General features: G+C 43.2%; 1 protein-coding gene across 2 annotated transcripts in view; it reads left to right on the top strand.

Annotated features, from left to right (window-relative positions):
- Positions 1-17,469, top strand: part of DCP1A (decapping mRNA 1A) — a 54,248-nt gene that overhangs the window by 3,057 nt on the left and 33,722 nt on the right. For both annotated transcript variants that reach the window (XM_055134068.1, XM_004615095.2), the window contains exons 2-3: positions 1,829-1,869; positions 7,476-7,603. In XM_055134068.1, the coding sequence (XP_054990043.1) occupies positions 1,829-1,869; positions 7,476-7,603 (169 nt within the window). The remainder of the gene's footprint in view (positions 1-1,828; positions 1,870-7,475; positions 7,604-17,469) is intronic.

The following is a 17,469-nucleotide window of genomic DNA, read 5'->3' as shown; positions in this document are numbered from 1 at the left end:
GTTTTGGGGCCACATCCAGCAATGTTCCTGGCTCTACTCAGGAATTACTCCAGGCAGTACTCAGGGGACCATACGGGATGCCAGGGAGGGCATAGAACCTGTGTGAGAGGCAAACGCCACACCCACTATACTATTGCTCCTATGCCCTGAGTTGAGCTTTCTTAATCAGAACGCTTCCAAGCTAAAATTCTGAATTGAGTCAACAGTAATTACATTGAGACAGATTATAGTTTCATCAATCATCAGAGTTCTAAAAATGACAGACTGCTACCGGCAGTTAATTCCTGACTAACCACAAAATTTGCTACTAGTGAAAATATATCAAAATTGCCCAGTGATAAAACAAAGGGTCTTCTAGGTGAATGTTCCCATTTTTCTTCTGCTAACTTTAAACATAGAAATTTTTTCAGCACTTAGAAACTATAAGCTGTAGGAAAGAAATCACTGTGTTTAGGACTTTCGCTTCAAAATTAAGAAATAAACTGGGAGAACAGTGGAGGGAAGTGGCTCACTGGGGCAGGATGTGGTATTGGGAGATGAGAAAGTGTTATGCAGGAAATCCTATGGCAGTAACAGTGTTATAAACCAGTGTCTAAATCAGGGAAAGTGCCTGTCAGACCAGGCTGTGGGTGGGAGGGAAACTGCAGACATTGGTGGAGAGAAGTGGACACAGAGTGAAGCAATTGGTGTAGGAACATTATATGAAACGCAGTCACAGTGACTTTGTAAATCACAGTGCCTCAGTAAAATTTTTTAACTAAAATTAAGAAATAAGACTTAGACATTTTAGCTTTAAAAGGTGAGAGCTAGGGGCTGGAGAGATAGCACAGCGGGTAGGGCGTTTGCCTTGCATGTGGCCAACCCGGGTTTAATTCCCATATGGTCCCCTGAGCACCACCAGGGGTAATTCCTGATTGCAGAGCTAGGAGTGACCCCTGTGCATTGCCAGGTGTGACAAAAAAAAAAAAAAAAAAAAAGCATAAATAAATAAATAAATAAAAATAAAAGATGAGCTAAATCTAGGGTTTTCTCCTTTAAGAATTCAAAAAGGCAAGAGGTTTTAGTCAGTGGTAGAGTAGATTTGCTTTGCATTCGTCAAGTTCAGGTTCTTTCTCTGAGATTGTGTGTGTGTGTGTGTGTGTGTGTGTGTGTGTGTGTGTGTGTGTGTGTGAGAGAGAGAGAGAGAGAGAGACAGAGACAGAGAGACAGAGACAGAGACAGACAGACAGACAGACAGACAGAAGAAAAATGCTGTGAGATCAAAGTGTTGGCACGTGGCTGGATTGAGCATAGCATTTAGCCTATGCATCAATAGTATAGGAAGGTTTCAAAAGAAATGAGAACTTTATGGGGCATAAGCGAATGTATGAAGCCAACCATGTTCAATCCCCAGCATCCCAAATGCTCATCTGAGCATGTCATGAATAAGCCCTGAACACCACTGGGTTGGCCAAAGGGGGTTGGGGGGGAGGGGGCGCTGGAGAGAGAGACGTGTTTGAAGAGGGAAAAATGCTTTGACTAATTTTTAAAGTTATCCATTGATCTTAAACATTAAAAATAAATAAATAAAGGTTTCGAGGTCCAGTATTATCGGGACCAGACCGATAATACAACTGGAAAAGCTCTTTGATCCCTGGTACCTCATATGGTCCCCCAAGCCTGATCAGGAATCAACCTGAGCACAGAGCCAGGAGTAAGCCCTGAGCAACACCAGGTGTGGCCCAGAAACAAAAAATAAGAAACATTAAAGGTTTTGTGACTATTTGGGGGTTTGGTTTATAAAGAGAAAAATGCACACACACATACTAATTGACTTTGTTCATTATAGGAGAAGACCGATATAGAAGGAACGTTATTTGTATATCGAAGGTAAGCTTTTTTTTATGTAATTTTGAACAGCACCATGTAAAGTGGTATAACCTTATTGTACATTTGTCTTTAAAACCTTTCTGCTTTCCATTTTCTATAGTTGTGAGATCCTAACAAAGTTGAATCCCTGCTGACCCATTTCCTGTTTTTTTGTTTTTTTCCTTTTTTGGTTTTTGGGCCACACCTGGCGATGCTTGGGGCTTACTCCTGGCTCTGCACTCCAGAATCACTTCTGGCAGTGCCCAGGGAACTAGATGGGATGCCAGGGATCAAAATCGGTTTTGCTGCATGGAAGACAAGAGCCTTACCAGCTGTACTGCCTTCTGGCCCCATCCGCTGAGCTTATGATTCGTATTAAACAACTGCTGGCTCAGTGGCAAGAACATCGGCCCTGTCAGTAGGGAGGCTGCAAGCTCCAGACCATTGTCACCCAGTTGCACTGAGCACAGTCGTGGGGGCTGTGCTGTCCCCAGTGGATCCTGTCCCCAAGCCACAACAGAGTTTGTGGTCTCTGGTGCCCCCACGTTAGGTGTGTGCAAACACCTCAACTTGACAAGCACTGCAGCTGAAAGTGTGCAAGCACCACAACCAGGTTTCCGAGCTCAGTGAGCACACATAAGCGCTCCACCACTAAAGCACGTGACTCCGGAGCACTGCGGCAAGAATGTGTGCCAACCCCAGCTGAGGAGTTTAACCCCCAGTGAGCACATGGGCAAGAAGCACCACTGAAAGCATGACCTAGGCACAAACCACAGTGATGTACAAGTCCCCTCTGTCTTTGGCAGCAAGGAAGGGGAAGGGAAGGGAGAAAACCTAAACAGAAGTAGAGTTTATTTCAGAGCCATTTCAAGATTGTGAACCGTGTCTAGCAATAATGAGTCTAGAGTAGCCTTGGGGTGGGGGGGTGGAGGAGGAACAAGCCCTGCATTTACTCTAGGCACTTAGTTAAGTCTCCAGGGATGTACAGGGTAGTGCCAGGTGAGCTTCGAGACCCTGGAGCACCATAGGGGTGAGCAGAATCTTGCCAGGCACCGCCCCTCGTAAAGAAGAAAGACGCTTGTGTTCTATCTCGGCATTAAATTCTTAAAGGTAGTTGAGGAACTGTAATGAATAGACTAGCTGTAAATAGTATAGTTGAGATGTCCTACAATTTCATATTTACCAAATTAGAACACCCCCTCCCCACGACAAAGCTCTAGATTGTGTGAAATGTCTTTAATGAGGTATGTTTTTAGTTTAAGAGTCTTGGAAAGCCTAGATTCTTTTTATTTTATTTAATTTTTTGGCTTTTGGGATCACACCAGTTGCTGCTCAGGGGTTACTTCTGGCTCTGCACTCGGGAATCACTCCCGGAGGTGCTCAGGAGACCATATGGGATGCCGGGAATCAAACCCGAGTCGGCCACATGCAAGGCAAACACCCTATCCATTGTACTATCACTCTGGCCCCAAGCCTAGATTCTTTTTAGTTAGTTGGGGGTGGAGGGCTAGCAAGGCTGAAGGGGTCCAGGGGTCATAGGCTGTGATACTCGGCCAACAAGGCCAGATCGTTCTGTGCTCTGGCCCACAGCCTAACAGTATTGCCAGAGGAGGTATGTCCTCCTGGGCTTCTAACTTGGATCCCTAACCATTGAACTCTCCCTGGCTCAGTAAATACACATTTTTTGTTTTCAATGTTTTAAAGAAAGTATTATCTTAAAATGTGATTGGTGGATCAGAGACATAGCTCAGCAGGCCAGAGCACAAGCTTTGTATGTTGGAGGCTTGGGTTTGATCCTGGGTTCACAGCAGCATCACCAGGAGACACCCCTGAGCATCACACTGAGTTGGAAGTAGTTTCTGGGCACTGCACGGTATGGCCCCAAAATAAAAGGGAGAAAAGAGGAGAATTGGTTTGCAATGACTGCTTTGGTTTGATTTGGGGGGCCACACTCTGTGGTGCGCTGGGCTCTGCCCTCAGATCACTCCTCATGGTCCTCTGAAAACCATACGGGATGCTGGAGATGGAGCCCAGGTCTGCTGTGTGCAAAGCAAGTGCCCTACCCACTGTACTATCTCTCTGGTAAATTGCTATTTTTGTATTGTTATGTAATTGTAGCTTAATGATGAGTAAGAAGTTACAGTGATAGGGTTCCTTGTATACCTGAATAGGTCTTGCTCTGACTGGCACAGATTCCTTTACTTATTTTTTAAAATGTAGAGACTCTGCAAGCGTTCTCACACACACCTGCTTCTTTTTTTTTCTTTTTTTTTCCTTTCTGGGTCATACCCAGCAATGCACAGGGGTCACTCATGGCTCTGCACACAGAAATTATTCCTGGCAGTGCTTGGGTGACCATATGGGATGCTGGGAATCGAACCCCTGTCAGCTGCATGCAAGGCAAATGTCCTACCCGCTGTGCTATCACTCCAGCCCCTCTTTTCTTTTTCTTTTTTTTTTTTTTTTTCAATTTGGATTTTTGTTTGTTTGGGTACCATACCAAGCGGTGCTCAGGGGTTATTCCTGACTCTGAGCTCAGGAATTACTCCCAGGGGTACTCAAGAGACTGACCATCTGGGATGTAGGGGGTTGAACCCGGGTCAGCCATGTACAAGGCAAATACCTCACCCACTGTTCATAGCTCCTGCCCCACCTTTCCTATTTCCTTATGTGCTTTGGGTTCCTCTCTTAAGGAGTCTCTTGTATGTCGTCGACCACCCCCCACACTGGAGTCACCTGCACCCCTCGCTGGGATGCTGAGCGGCTCTGCTTTATGGTGCATTCCATTCCTCATCCAGCTGGGGGTGTGGAGTTCCTTTCTTTCGTGTCATGGGGTTCCCTTTTCTCTCCTCTCTCATACTACCTATATTTAAAATAATTTTAAAAATCTTTCTGTGGACAGAGTGATAGTATAGCAGGTAAGATACTTGTCTTGCGTGCAGCCTACCCAGGTTTGATTCCCAGCACCACATATGGTCTCAAGAGTGATCCTTGAGGGGCTGGAGCGGTAGTGCAGCAGGTAGGGTGTTTGCCTTGCACTCGCTGGCCTGGGTTCAATCCCCGCCATCCCATATGGTCCCCCAAGCACCGCCAGGAGTAATTTCTGAGTGCAGAGCCAGGAGTAACCCCTGAGCATCGCTGGGTGTGACCCAAATAGGAAAAAAAATAGTGATCCTTGAGCCAGAGCTGGGAGTAAGCCCGGAGCACATTAGGTGTGGCCCCAAAACAAAAAAGTTTTTTGTTATATATTCTAATTTTTGATTAAAATTTTGAGATCTTGACTAGCTATACTTTTTTTTTTTTTAGTCCTTTGATACTATAAGCCTAGCTCTTTGTCATTTTTTGCATGTTTTTCCTCATTATTTTTTGTTTTTGTTTTGGGACCACATCTGGCAATGCTCAGGGGTTACTCCTGGCTCTGTGCTCAGGACTCCTGCGAGTTCTTTTTTTTTTTTTTTTTTTGCTTTTTTGGGTCACACCCGGCGATGCACAGGGGTCACTCCTGGCTCTGCACTCAGGAATTACCCCTAGCGGTGCTCAGGGGACCATATGGGATGCTGGGAATCAAACCCGGGTCCGCCGCATGTAAGGCAAACGCCCTACCCGCTGCGCTATCACTCCAGCCCAAAATTTATTTTGTTTATTTTATATTTTTTTGGGGGGGAGAAGTCATACCCAGCGATGCACAGGGGTACTCCTGGCTCTGCACTCAGGAATTACTCCTGGCAGTGTTCAGAGGACCATATGGGATGCTGGGAATCGAACCCGGGTAGGCAAGGCAAATTCCCTACCCCCTGTGCTGTCACTCCAGCCCCATCCTGGGAGTTCTTAGGGAACATATGGGATTTAAGGATTGAACCTGGATGGACATTTGCAAGGCCACTGTACCGTCACTCAAGTCCCCATGTCATTATTTTTGCCCTAAAATATAAAAACCTCTTTTTCTACTTTGTTCACCTACTACATTATTAACCTTTTACCTTCTTCATTATTTATTATTAATATAAATCTCTAGAAACTCTTCAACTTTTGTCATTAGAATCCTGATGTTTATTAATATTTAGAAGCTGTTTTTCTTAGTCATATTGATCAAAACAGTGCCAATCCATTGATTTTAGAAAAATGTAAAATTTTAAATTTTTTATAGTGAGTGATGTGATTTAATAAAATAGAGGCGCACTTGTACTGATTCTAATAAAAGGAGACAAATACTTCCTTTGGGAAATATGAGAAGTGTTTTGTACCTTAGGTAAAGGTATATCTAAGTACAGAACATCATTTTGCAGAAATGATATCACTTTTCAAGTGGTACTTTTCAGGTGGTATGTCTAAAGTGTCAGATATCACTTTGCAGAAATCATAATATAGAAGAAACCTAGATTTAGGGTCAGAAAAATTTTTGCTATATTTTGTATTGTTTGTATAACTTTGGGCACAGCTTATTCTTTCTGATCTTGTTTGTTGGATCCTGATACCTTCTCTGTTCATCATGAAATGTATGATAAACTGTGGTATTATATATATGTTCACTTGTAACAGGTGCCTAAAGGATCATGGAATCTTCTACCTTCCTCCCCCAGTAGACCTCCCCCAGGAGACCAACGGGTTCAGGGCATTTTCTGCCTAGCTCAGGGGAATTTTGGAAAGACCTCTTTGGAGCAAGAAAAATCATTGTTTGGTGGACCATTGTTGTCCATAACCAATACTGTAGTTTATTTAGAATATTTCCATGAAGAAAATGCATGTTAAGCATCTTGGGTTTCTATCTTGTAATACATCTAAAAAAGTAAATCAATCCTGTTTGTCTTGAGCTTGCATCTTAATGAAGAACGGTAGTAAATATAAAAGCTAATAAGTTGAGATGGACAAAAGAGGGACAAATTACAGGTATTACATTTGGAACCAGTTAAATGGTAATTCTTGTCAGGGGCATAGCTCTGTCATAGAGTGCTTGCCTTGCATGTGACTGGAACCAGGTATGATCCCAAGTGACATTTATGGTTCCCTAAGCACTACCAGATATGTGTCCCCTTCCCAGTTTTTTCTTTCCTTTTTGGGGCACACCCAGCATGCTCAGGGGTTCCTCCTTGTTCTGCACTCAGGAATTGCTCCTGGCAGTGCTCGGGAGACCATTATGGGATGCCAGGGATTGAGTCCAGATCTTTTCTTGTTTTGCTTTTTAGGTGTTGGAGGGGAAGGGGGGGGGTTGTACTACACTAGTAGTGATGCTTGGAGTTATTCCTGGTGGTGCTCAGGGGACCACGTGGTGCCAGGGATTGAACCTAGGCCTCCTTCATCCAAAGTCTGTGCTCCAGCCCCTTGAGCTGTCTCTCAGCCCCAGTAGAGATCTTTGGATAGAGGCAGACCTGAAGGGAGAGTGGGAAGGAAAAGTGTAGCTGAGTGGGAGGATCGGGACGAGGGCAGAGAAGGCAAGGGAGTCACGTATCACAGGACTTGGGTGACCTTACTGCAGATTTTCGTCTTTGGAAACTTCTGGGTGGAGAAGGGAATCTGACTTCAATGCTTTCTTTATAATTTTAATTGCTAATAATTCTGTATAATATAGTAGTAAACATTTCTGCCTATTAAACAGTAACTTGATTCTTTTTTCTTCTGTTAAATCTAAGGTCAGCTTCACCTTACCATGGTTTTACTATTGTGAATCGGCTCAATATGCACAATCTAGTTGAGCCAGTGAATAAAGATTTGGAGTTTCAGCTTCATGAACCATTTCTTCTGTATAGAAATGCAAGCTGTGAGTATATTTGTTTTACCATTCACATAATGTAATTAAAACAGAGGAACTGCTTTTTGTCACCACATTAATTTTGAAGTTTCCAATTGCAATAAAAAATATGGTCTATTCCAGTGATTTTTAACTGCCAATTCATGGATCATTGGAAGTCCACAGTTATAAGAATGTTGAAAACCACTGCTCTGTACTCTTGCAGTTATAAATGAGTAAGATTCTGCCTTTTCAGTTGGGCTCTAATGGAAGCTGATATGCGGTTACTGTACTATTTCAGTTTACTCTGTTTAACAACATCGCATTATATTTTTGCTTATTTAATGAGAGAGTCGCCCGGTGGTGCTGAGAGCTTGCTCCTGGCTCTGCATTCAGGGATCACTCCTAGTGGGGTTCAGGGTGCTGGGTCAAACCAGGTCAGCCACATGCGAAACCAGCGCCCTCCCTGCTGTCTGCTATGGGTTTTGACTTTCGGTTTTTTTTTTTTGCTTTTTGTGTCACTCCCAGCAATACTCAGGGGTTCCTCCTGGCTCTGCACTCAGGAATTACTCCTGGCAGGGTTTGGAGACCATATAGGATGCTCACGGCAGAGCCTGGCAAACTACCCGTGCAGTATTTGATATGCCCAAAACAGTAACAACGACGTGCTCATGCTCTTCGTGTTCCTAGAGCAAGCAGATACCATTGGGCTACACTAGCATGCAACAGGGACAAATGAAGATGTTACTGGCGCTCGCTTAAGCGAATTGATGAACAACAGGATGACAGTGATACAGTGACAGTGAATGAGAGAGTGAGTTTCTCCATTGTTGTTGTGACACCAGATCATTCAATACCCCGATCCTGGTCCTGAGCAACCTAGCTTAACTCTGAGAAACACAGAAAGGAAACAAACACTGATATGCCGTTGTACAAAGAAGATACTATCTTTCGCCTTCATGGTATTTTTTCAAATTGTATGTTTACTGGGTACAAGCACTGTAGCACAGATTCAAAATTAATGTGGTGATAAAAAGCAGTCACTCCATTGTGTGTATTAATGGTGATCATCAAGTGACCTGTGTGACAGTTAAGTCAGCTGACCCTCCTTTGGAGAGAGAGTTTCTGCTTCCTAGTCCAGGGTTCATTAGGGCATTTTTATGAATCAAAAATGGATGAATATAGTAAGCAAAGCTAGAGTGGTCCTTCAAAAAGTAAGGTACTGGGACCAGTAAGGTAGTACAGTGGGTAGGGCATTTGCTTGCCTTGGTGACGATCTCTGGCATTATGGTATCCTGAGTCCTGCCAGGGGTGATTTCTGAGCACAGAGCCAGGTGAAAACCTGTGAACCACTGCATATGCCCACCCCCCCTTAACCTCCACCTCCAAAAAACATAAGGTACTAAAAATTGTTTGGTTCCTGTATCTTTGTTTTGTTTTGCATACCCAGCAGTATTCAGGGTTTACTCCTGGCTCTGCCAAACCTAGGTTGGCTGCATTCAGGTCAAGCACCTTACCTGCTGTGTTGTGTCTCCAGCCCCTGGTTCTTGTATTTCATTATGAATATTGAAAGACTGTGTTTGAGGATAGAGACAGGTGATTTGTTTGTCATTAACTATAGGAATATCGCAACTGGTTATGCCAGTAAATGTGCTATAGGTATGTTGCTTCTAATTTAAAATAAGAAAATACTGAATATTTGGATTTTACTTGACTAATAGTTGATATTTTGGTAATGTCTTCAGTATAAAACATAAAAATACTAAAATGATGTATCTTTTGGGGCTGGAGAGATAGCACAGCGGGTAGGGCGTTTGCCTTGCACGCGGCCGACCCAAGTTCAAATCCCAGCATCCCATATGGTCCCCTGAGCATGGCCAGGGGTAATTCCTGAGTGCAGAGCCAGGAGTAACCCCTGTGCATCGCCAGGTGTGACCCAAAAAGCAAAAAAAAAAAAAAAAAATGATGTATCTTTTAATTTCTTACATATGACAAACTATTTTGAAGCTTGGAGTCTCAAGTTCTTCTTCTTTTTTCTGTTTTTGGGCCACACCTGATGGTACTTAGGGCTTTCTCCTGGCCCTGTGCTCCGGAATCACTACTGGTGAGGCTCAGGAGAACCATATGGGGTGCTGGGGATTCAACCCAGGCCAGCCATGTGCAAGGCAAGTGCCCTACACATGTACCATCAGTCTGTACCCCAGTGATTATTCTTAGGCACACTTTCATATATATTATATATATAATTTTATTTCTTGATTTATTTTCCAATAACTACCCCTTCACTATTGTGCATTTCCTACTACCTATGTCCCGTTTCCTTCCCAACACCACCTCCTACCTCTAGCCCAGCTTTCATTTCTTGCAGGCACTGTTCTTCTTTTTCTTTCTCTCTTATTTTCTAAGTTCACTTTTAAATATCCACAGCACTGTAGCACTGTCGTCCCATTGTTCATCGATTTGTTCGAGCAAATCAGTAACTTCTCTATTGTGAGACTTGTTGTTACTGTTTTTGGCATATGGAATATGCCACGGATAGCTTGCCAGGCTCTGCCGTGCGGGCAAGATACTCTTGGTAGCTTGCTGGGCTCTTGAGAGGGATGGAGGAATCGAACCCGGGTCGGCCACATGCAAGGCAGACACCCTACCCGCTGTGCTATAAAATCTCTTGGTTTTTTTTTTTTAATGAACTACTCAAATAATTTTTCTTGAGATAGATTTTTGTTAATATTAGAAATATCAATATTAGAAACACTTCTTAATACCAATAAGTTCAGATAGATTTATTTAACCTAATGTTAACAGAATTGTGTCACATGGCTGGTTCTTTGTGCTAATATTCTATTAAAAGACATAGACCGGGGCCGGAGTGATAGTACATCGGGTAGGGCGTTCACCTTGCACACAGCTGACCTGGCTTTGATCCCCAGCATCCCATATGGTCTCCCCAGCACTGCCAGGGGTGATTCCTGAGTGTAGAACCAGCAGTAACCCCTGAGCATTGTTGGGTGTGACCCAAAAAGCAAAAAAAAAAAAAAAAAAAGGACATAGACCTTTTTTAAAAAAAGTGACTTAATATTCCTCTTTACTGTCAGGAACCTTGATCTAAGTATTGCTGTTGAGAAAAGCTTATTTAGTCTTGCGTCTTGCTCCTTCAAGCTTGTCTCCCTTGAATGTCTATCTTTCTGTGTCTCTTTGCATGCTTTTGTCCTCTCTGGGCAAGCATGTGTTCTCTCTTGAACACATACTTTCTCTTTTCCTGTCCTCACATCTAAGTGAATTTCATTCAGTAAAAACTATCTGCACCTGTATGTTCATTGCAGCACTGTTCACAATAACCAGAATCTGGAAACAACCTGTTGCCTGAGAACAGACAACTGGTTAAAGAAATTTTGGTACATCTACACTGTGGAATACCATGGAGCTGTTAGGAAAGATGAACTCATGAAATTTGCTTATAAGTGGATGGTCATGGAGAGTACCATGCTAAGTGAAATGAGTCAGAAAGAGAGGGACAGACATAGAATGACTGCACTCACTTGTGGAATATAAAATAACAAAATATGAGACTGACACCCAAGGACAGTAGACACAAGGGTCAGGAATATTGCTCCATAATTGGGAGCCTGCCTCATGAGCTGGGGGAGAAGGCAGCTGGAATAGAGAAGGGATCACTAAGTCAATGATGGTTGGAGGGATCATTCACGATGGGAGATGTGTGCTGAAAGTAGATAAAGGACCAAACATGATATGATAGCCTCTCAGTATCAGTATTGCAAACTATAATACCCAAAAGTAGAGAGTATGGGGGAAATAGTCTGCCATAGAACCCAGGGGAAGGTTGGGAAGGGGGGGGATACTGGGGACATTGGTGGTGGAAAATGAGCACTGGTGGAGGGGTGGGTGTTGTTAGATCATTGTATGACTGAAACTCAAACATGAAAGCTTTGTAACTGTATCTGATGGTGATTCGATTAAAAAAAACAAACACTAACTTGCTTCACAAGGGTGGGGAGGAAGCGAGGGAAGGAAGGAAGGTTTGTTTATTCAGGACCAGAGAGATGCACAGCAGGTAAGGGACTTGGCTCATACACAACCGGCAGGGGTTTGATCTCCCTCATCTCATACAGTTCCTTGAATCCTCTTGTTTCCTCCAGAGGAGGTACCTGAGCACAGCTGGGTGGTCCCCACCCCTCCAAAAAAGTTTTTTTTTAAAGTAGCACTGTTGTCTGTTGTTCATCGATTTGCTCGAGCGGGCACCAGTAAGTAACGTCTCCATTGTGAGACTTATTACTGTTTTTGGCATATCGAATATGCCACGGGGAGCTTCCCAGGCTCTGCAGTGCGGGAAATTATGAGGACTTAATTATCTTTTAGCATAAGCCTGAATTGCATCACATTGTATTTCTTTCACAAGTATAGATTACTGTGGAGTTCAAAATACAACATAGCACAAATATAATTGAACCAATCTTAGCCAAAATGTACCTACTCAGAGCTCGTGTCTGAATATATTTTTAGTCCATATGTAGAAAAAATTAAGGCAATTATATGAAAAATGCTAGGTTTTATTTTGTATAACTAGCAACTTAGGGAGCTGAAGAGATACTACAATGGGCAGGTTGTTTCCTTTCTTCTCCCTGACCCACATCTGTCCTCAGCACCCCGTATGGTTCCCTGAAGCCCCTCCAGGAATGATCCCTGAGCACAGAGCCAGAAGGAGCCCTGAGCACTGCCAGGTGTGCCCTCTCCTCACCTCCAGCTCCCACAGACTTGAGGATTTGAGATCTCAAATCTTAGGACGCCAAACTTAGGAACTTGAGATCAGTCTAAAAATATCAGCATTAATAAAGCCTTACCTATACTATAGTATCACAGATTAAATTTTTGGTGATAAGACGTTAAATGATTTGAAGTAAAGTTTGTATTATGTTCATTGGAATATTATGAAGCAGAAGAATATATGAATGAGTTTTATTTTAGAATGGTTTTATTTGGTTTTGGTGGTTTGTTTTGTTTTGAGAATAAACATTCAAGTTTTGGAGCCTTAGACCAGGAGTCCGGGGTTTTATGCAGAGATTTTTAGAGCCCGAGAGATAGCATAATGGGCTCAGCACACGCTTTTTATGCAAGAGGCTGAAATTCAATGTTTGACACCACATACAGTCCCATGTACTGCCAGATACTATCCCTGAGCACCAAGCCAGCAGTAGCCCCTGAGTACCACTGGATATAGGCTCATACCTTCCAGGCCCTCCTCCATCCTTCACCTCCCCCCACACACACAAAAAAAAATTGAAAACATGCTCAGTTGGAGTCGAAGAAGATGCCTTCATTTAGTTGAAATGCTACTTAACCCAGTTATTTTATTCCTAGGTTAATTGGGCACTGAATCATCTCATTATCTCAGAGCTATGTAGGTTTTTTTGGGGTGGTGGGGGCTTGGTTTGGTTGGGGGCCACACCTGGCAGTGCTCAGGGTTACTGCTGGTGGTGCTCAGAGAACCATATGGGATGTTGGGGATCAGACTTGTGTCAGCGATGTGCAAGGCACATACTATCTCTCCAGCCTCCAAAGGGCTATGTAGTTTCTAACATTGCTAATTAGAAATTCAGTAGCATGTCATCTTGTTTTCAGACAAGAGAAAAGCCTGAAAAGGTCAAGTACAACACTGTGGGTATATACATAACAGTCTAGGAGAAGAGCTGGGAGGTGGTATTTAGAGGAATCTCTTTACCAGGGAGAAGTAACAAGGCAGTGTAACATAATTCTGACATGGTCAAGTCTTCTCCGCAGTCTCTGTTTTGTCTTGAAAGTAGAAAACTGTCTTATCAGGTCAGCATGCTTATTCAGTTGTTTAGGGATTTGTTCTTTAAACAAAATGTTAATTAGTTTCTGATTGTGTATTCAGTTAATTATATCTGATTCTGTAGCTGTCCTTCTGTCTTTGTCTTTTGGGGAATAATCGCCAAGACACCTACCATTTTACTTGAGTTACGCCTTCACATCTAGCTGGTTCACTCAGATCACTTCTCAGAGTTAATAATCCACAATTAAGTTGTCTGTTTCTAGCTCCGTTTTTATTTAAATTAGCTTATATATACAGACTAGTTTTGGGCCACACGTGGCAGTGCTTAGGGGTCCTTCTCGAAGGTGCAGGGCTGGAATGGGAGTCTGCCTGTGGCGCCTGCAGTCAAACCCAGGGCTCCGACATACTTTCCTCAGAGCATGTGCTCTAGCTTATCTATATCCCCAGCCCAGTTTAAATATTTCTTAAATTTATTATTTTTTTCTTCATACAGAATACCCTTCAAGAAAAGGTAAAATCTAGGGCCAGAGAGATAGTAAGGATTGAGACAGTTGCCTTACATGTCACCAACCCTGGTCCAGTCCCTGGCACCACAGATAGGTCCCCAGGCACCACCAGGAGTAAGTCCTGAGCAGTGAAGGTGTGGCTTAAAAGCCAAAAAGTGGGGGAGAGTAGAGGTAAAGTTTGTAAGAGGAAATTCTTACACAAGCCAGTGCCTTAGGCTGCGTGATTCTCTTGAATCTTTCTTTCATAAACAGTATATATCTTTGTTCTCACAAGGGCCTTTGCAGCCACAAGACCGCACTGGGGCTACCCCAAAGGTTAGGGAGATTGCAGATTCCGCAGTGATGGAGCAAAAAGGGATGTTTCCAGCACCTTGTTTGTAATTCCCTACTAAAGCCCCAGAGAAGTTAAAAACTCCTGTATCAATCCACATTCTAGAGCCAAGTTCTCAAATTTACTTGACTTCAATGGGGTGGGGGGGCGAGTAACAACACCCCACAGAAATCAGCATTTAAGGGAACAGAAAGCAAACACCCCCTGCTCTAAGATTCATGCTCCAGTTGCCCCCAAGTCTGCTGCTGGCCGCCAGGGTCTGTCCAGCTGACTGCCGCCCCCCTTTGGGAAGTGCTGCTCCAGAGTCGTGCTGTGCAGTGGGGTTCTGTGACGGTGGGCCTCCCCTGTTTGAGAGCCCCGCCCTCAGGCAGCCTTTGGCAAGCCACATGCAATTTGTTTGGCTCCTTAGATGTGTCTTGTGCAACCAAGGAAATTTTCCTAAGCTTATTTAATTTGATCAACATGAATTTAAATAGAGGAGCCTAAAAGCTTCTGAGCATAAATTCAAACTCAGATGCCCCTTTCATTGTGCCGTACTTGAATTGAACAACCACTTATTAAGCTTTGGATTCAGTCTTTGTGCCTTCCAGGTAGCCATTTCTCTTTAAAATTTATAAATGATTTCAAGATACAAAGGCACAGAAAATATCCCCAGGGGTGGTTTTGTCATGGTAACATCTTTTGGCATGGAATTTAGTTTGCAGACAAAAATTCTATTCTTGGCTTTGCCATTTTATCAACTGTAACCTTGAATAAATCACTTAAACGTTGGTCTGATCTGCTTATCTTAAAAAGGAATCATGGGGCAAAAGTGATGTTTATGGCAGCTAGGGTGCTTGCCTTAAGACTTTAAGGTATTTAATGAGCCCGGAGGTCTACTAACCCATTTTGGCACCCAGAGACTTAATAGAAATGCATCTAGACTGTGAGCTAAGCTATGACCCCATGCCACCCGGGGAGGGGGAAGGATTTTTTCTCCCAGCGCTTTCTTTCTACGGGGAAGATAGCAGCAACAGCAGCAGCAGCGTCTACGTGGCATCCGCTATTCTCTAGGATTCACAACCCAGAGGTACAACCTTGTAGTGATGTGGCACGCAAGAGATCATGGGATGGGGTGTTACTGGCACGCTCTCCGCCCAGGTGAGATCCGGAGCAGCCTCGCACGACACGGCCCCTCTGCTCCTTAAAGACTATGATCTTAAAGATCCTTAAAGACTATGACTACTAACCCATTTTGGCACCCAGAGACTTACAGAAATGCATCTAGACTGTAAACTGAACTAAAACAACAGAAATCCAAAACCTATAATCATCATTCTCAACAATGGAAAACAAACTATCAAATGATGCCTTTTCAGCGGGTTTGATTGTTGAGGGAAATTCCAAATAATAATAGTTCTCTGTTGAAATATTGAATGTATCCAAAGTATAGAGAGAATAAAGTGAAGATCACTAGCCACTCAGGTGTGTGTGGGGGGAGGGTATATTGGGGTTCTTGGTGGGGGAACAGGTGCACTGGTGAAGGGATGGGGGTTTGATCATTATATGACTGAGACTTAAACCTGAAAGCTTTGTAACTTTTGTCACGGTGATTCAATAAAATAAAAAAATTTTTTAAAAGACTTTAAGGTATTTAATCATTTAGGGTTTTGTTGTTGTTGTTGTTGTTTGTTTTGCATGTGGCTATCAGTTTTCCCAGCACCATTTATTGAAGAGGCTTCTTGTACTCTGCTTAATATTCTAGTTCCTTTGTCATGAATTAAGGATTTACTTCTAGGCTTTCAGTTCTGTTCCAGGGGTCTGAAAGTCTGTTTTGACTCCAGTTCCAAATACTAGTTTTTGTTCTGTTTTGGTACCCCACTCTGCAGTGCGTAGGGTTGAATCCTGGCTCTGTGTTCAGGGGTCACTCCTGGGGTTGGCTGGTGAATGCAAGTGCCCTGGCCCCTGTACTGTATCTCCAGCCCCTGTAATACAGTTTGTCAAGGAATGCAATTTTTTTTCAATTGCTTTGGCTACTTGGGGAGTTTTGAGGTTCCATTCACATTTTAGAAGAATTGAACTTTAGCATTTTCTAACAAAAAAATCTTCTATGGGGACCAGAGTGATAGGATAGTGGGGAGGGTGCTTGCCTTGCACGTGTCTGACCCAGGGTCATCCCCAGCACCCTATATTATCCCTCAAGCCCACCAGTAGTGATTCCTGAGCAGAGTCAAGAGTAATCCCTGAGCATTGTTGGATGTGGCCAAAAAAACAAACCAAAAAATACTAGTCCTTCACTAGTCAGTACTCTAATCCAACTTTTTTTTTTTCTTTTTGAGTCATACCCTGCGATGCACAGGGGTTGCTCCTGGCTCACTCAGGAATTACTCCTTGGCGGTGCTCAGGGGACTATATGGGATGCTGGGAATCGAACCCGGATTGGACGCGTGCAAGGCAAACGCCCTACCCGCTTTGCTATCGCTCCAGCCCCTCTAATCCAACTTTATCTTTTGTTGTTTGCGTGGTTGCTTTTGGTTTTTGAGATTGGTATATTAGCAAAAACATCTGAGGTTATTATTCGGGGTATATCCCAGAAAAGAAAATAGGAGAGGAAAGACTTAAAAGGTCTAATAGGACAAAGAATTTGTGACTGATAAAATAAGATTTGGGGCCATATGGAGTCAGAGGCAGTATTTTAAGAGATTATGATTGAGAATTTTTTGGAATCCATGCACGACATAAATGTCAGGTTTAGGCATTAGACTAAGTCTTCAGGCATAAATTCAGAAGCAAATACATATCTGAACTCGTTTTGATAAGACATCAAAGGTAGGTCAGGGAGATGGCTCACAGGACTGGAGCACAGGCTTTGGGAGAGGGAGTCCTGGGTTCCACCTGATCTTAATGGGCTCCCAAGTATCAGATGTGGTCCCAAAACAAGACAGTAACGTAAAGAAAGACACAGAAGCAACCAAAGACTGCTTGAGACTGGTTATTTACAAATAGCATCTGTTAAACCTACAGCATATTTAATTGCACTTACTTAGATGAGAAGAGCAAGTAGTAATATTTTCAGTGTACTGGGGGGAATTTCTGTAATCTAAGGAAATTTAAAAAGCTTTTTTGTCTCCCTCTCATGAGATGGGGATTTAGTGTTGTTTTGTTTTTGGGGGGCCACACCAGGCACTGCTCGTGTTACTCCTACCTCTGGTACTCAGGGGACCATATGGAGTCAGACATGAGACTGTTACACCGCAAGGTCGGCCTCAGG

This window comes from Sorex araneus, chromosome 4, assembly GCF_027595985.1.
Source record: "Sorex araneus isolate mSorAra2 chromosome 4, mSorAra2.pri, whole genome shotgun sequence".
Classification (NCBI taxonomy): domain Eukaryota; kingdom Metazoa; phylum Chordata; class Mammalia; order Eulipotyphla; family Soricidae; genus Sorex; species Sorex araneus.
The sequence above is the reverse complement of the archived record's forward strand: the minus strand, read 5'-3'. Positions and strand labels throughout refer to the sequence as shown.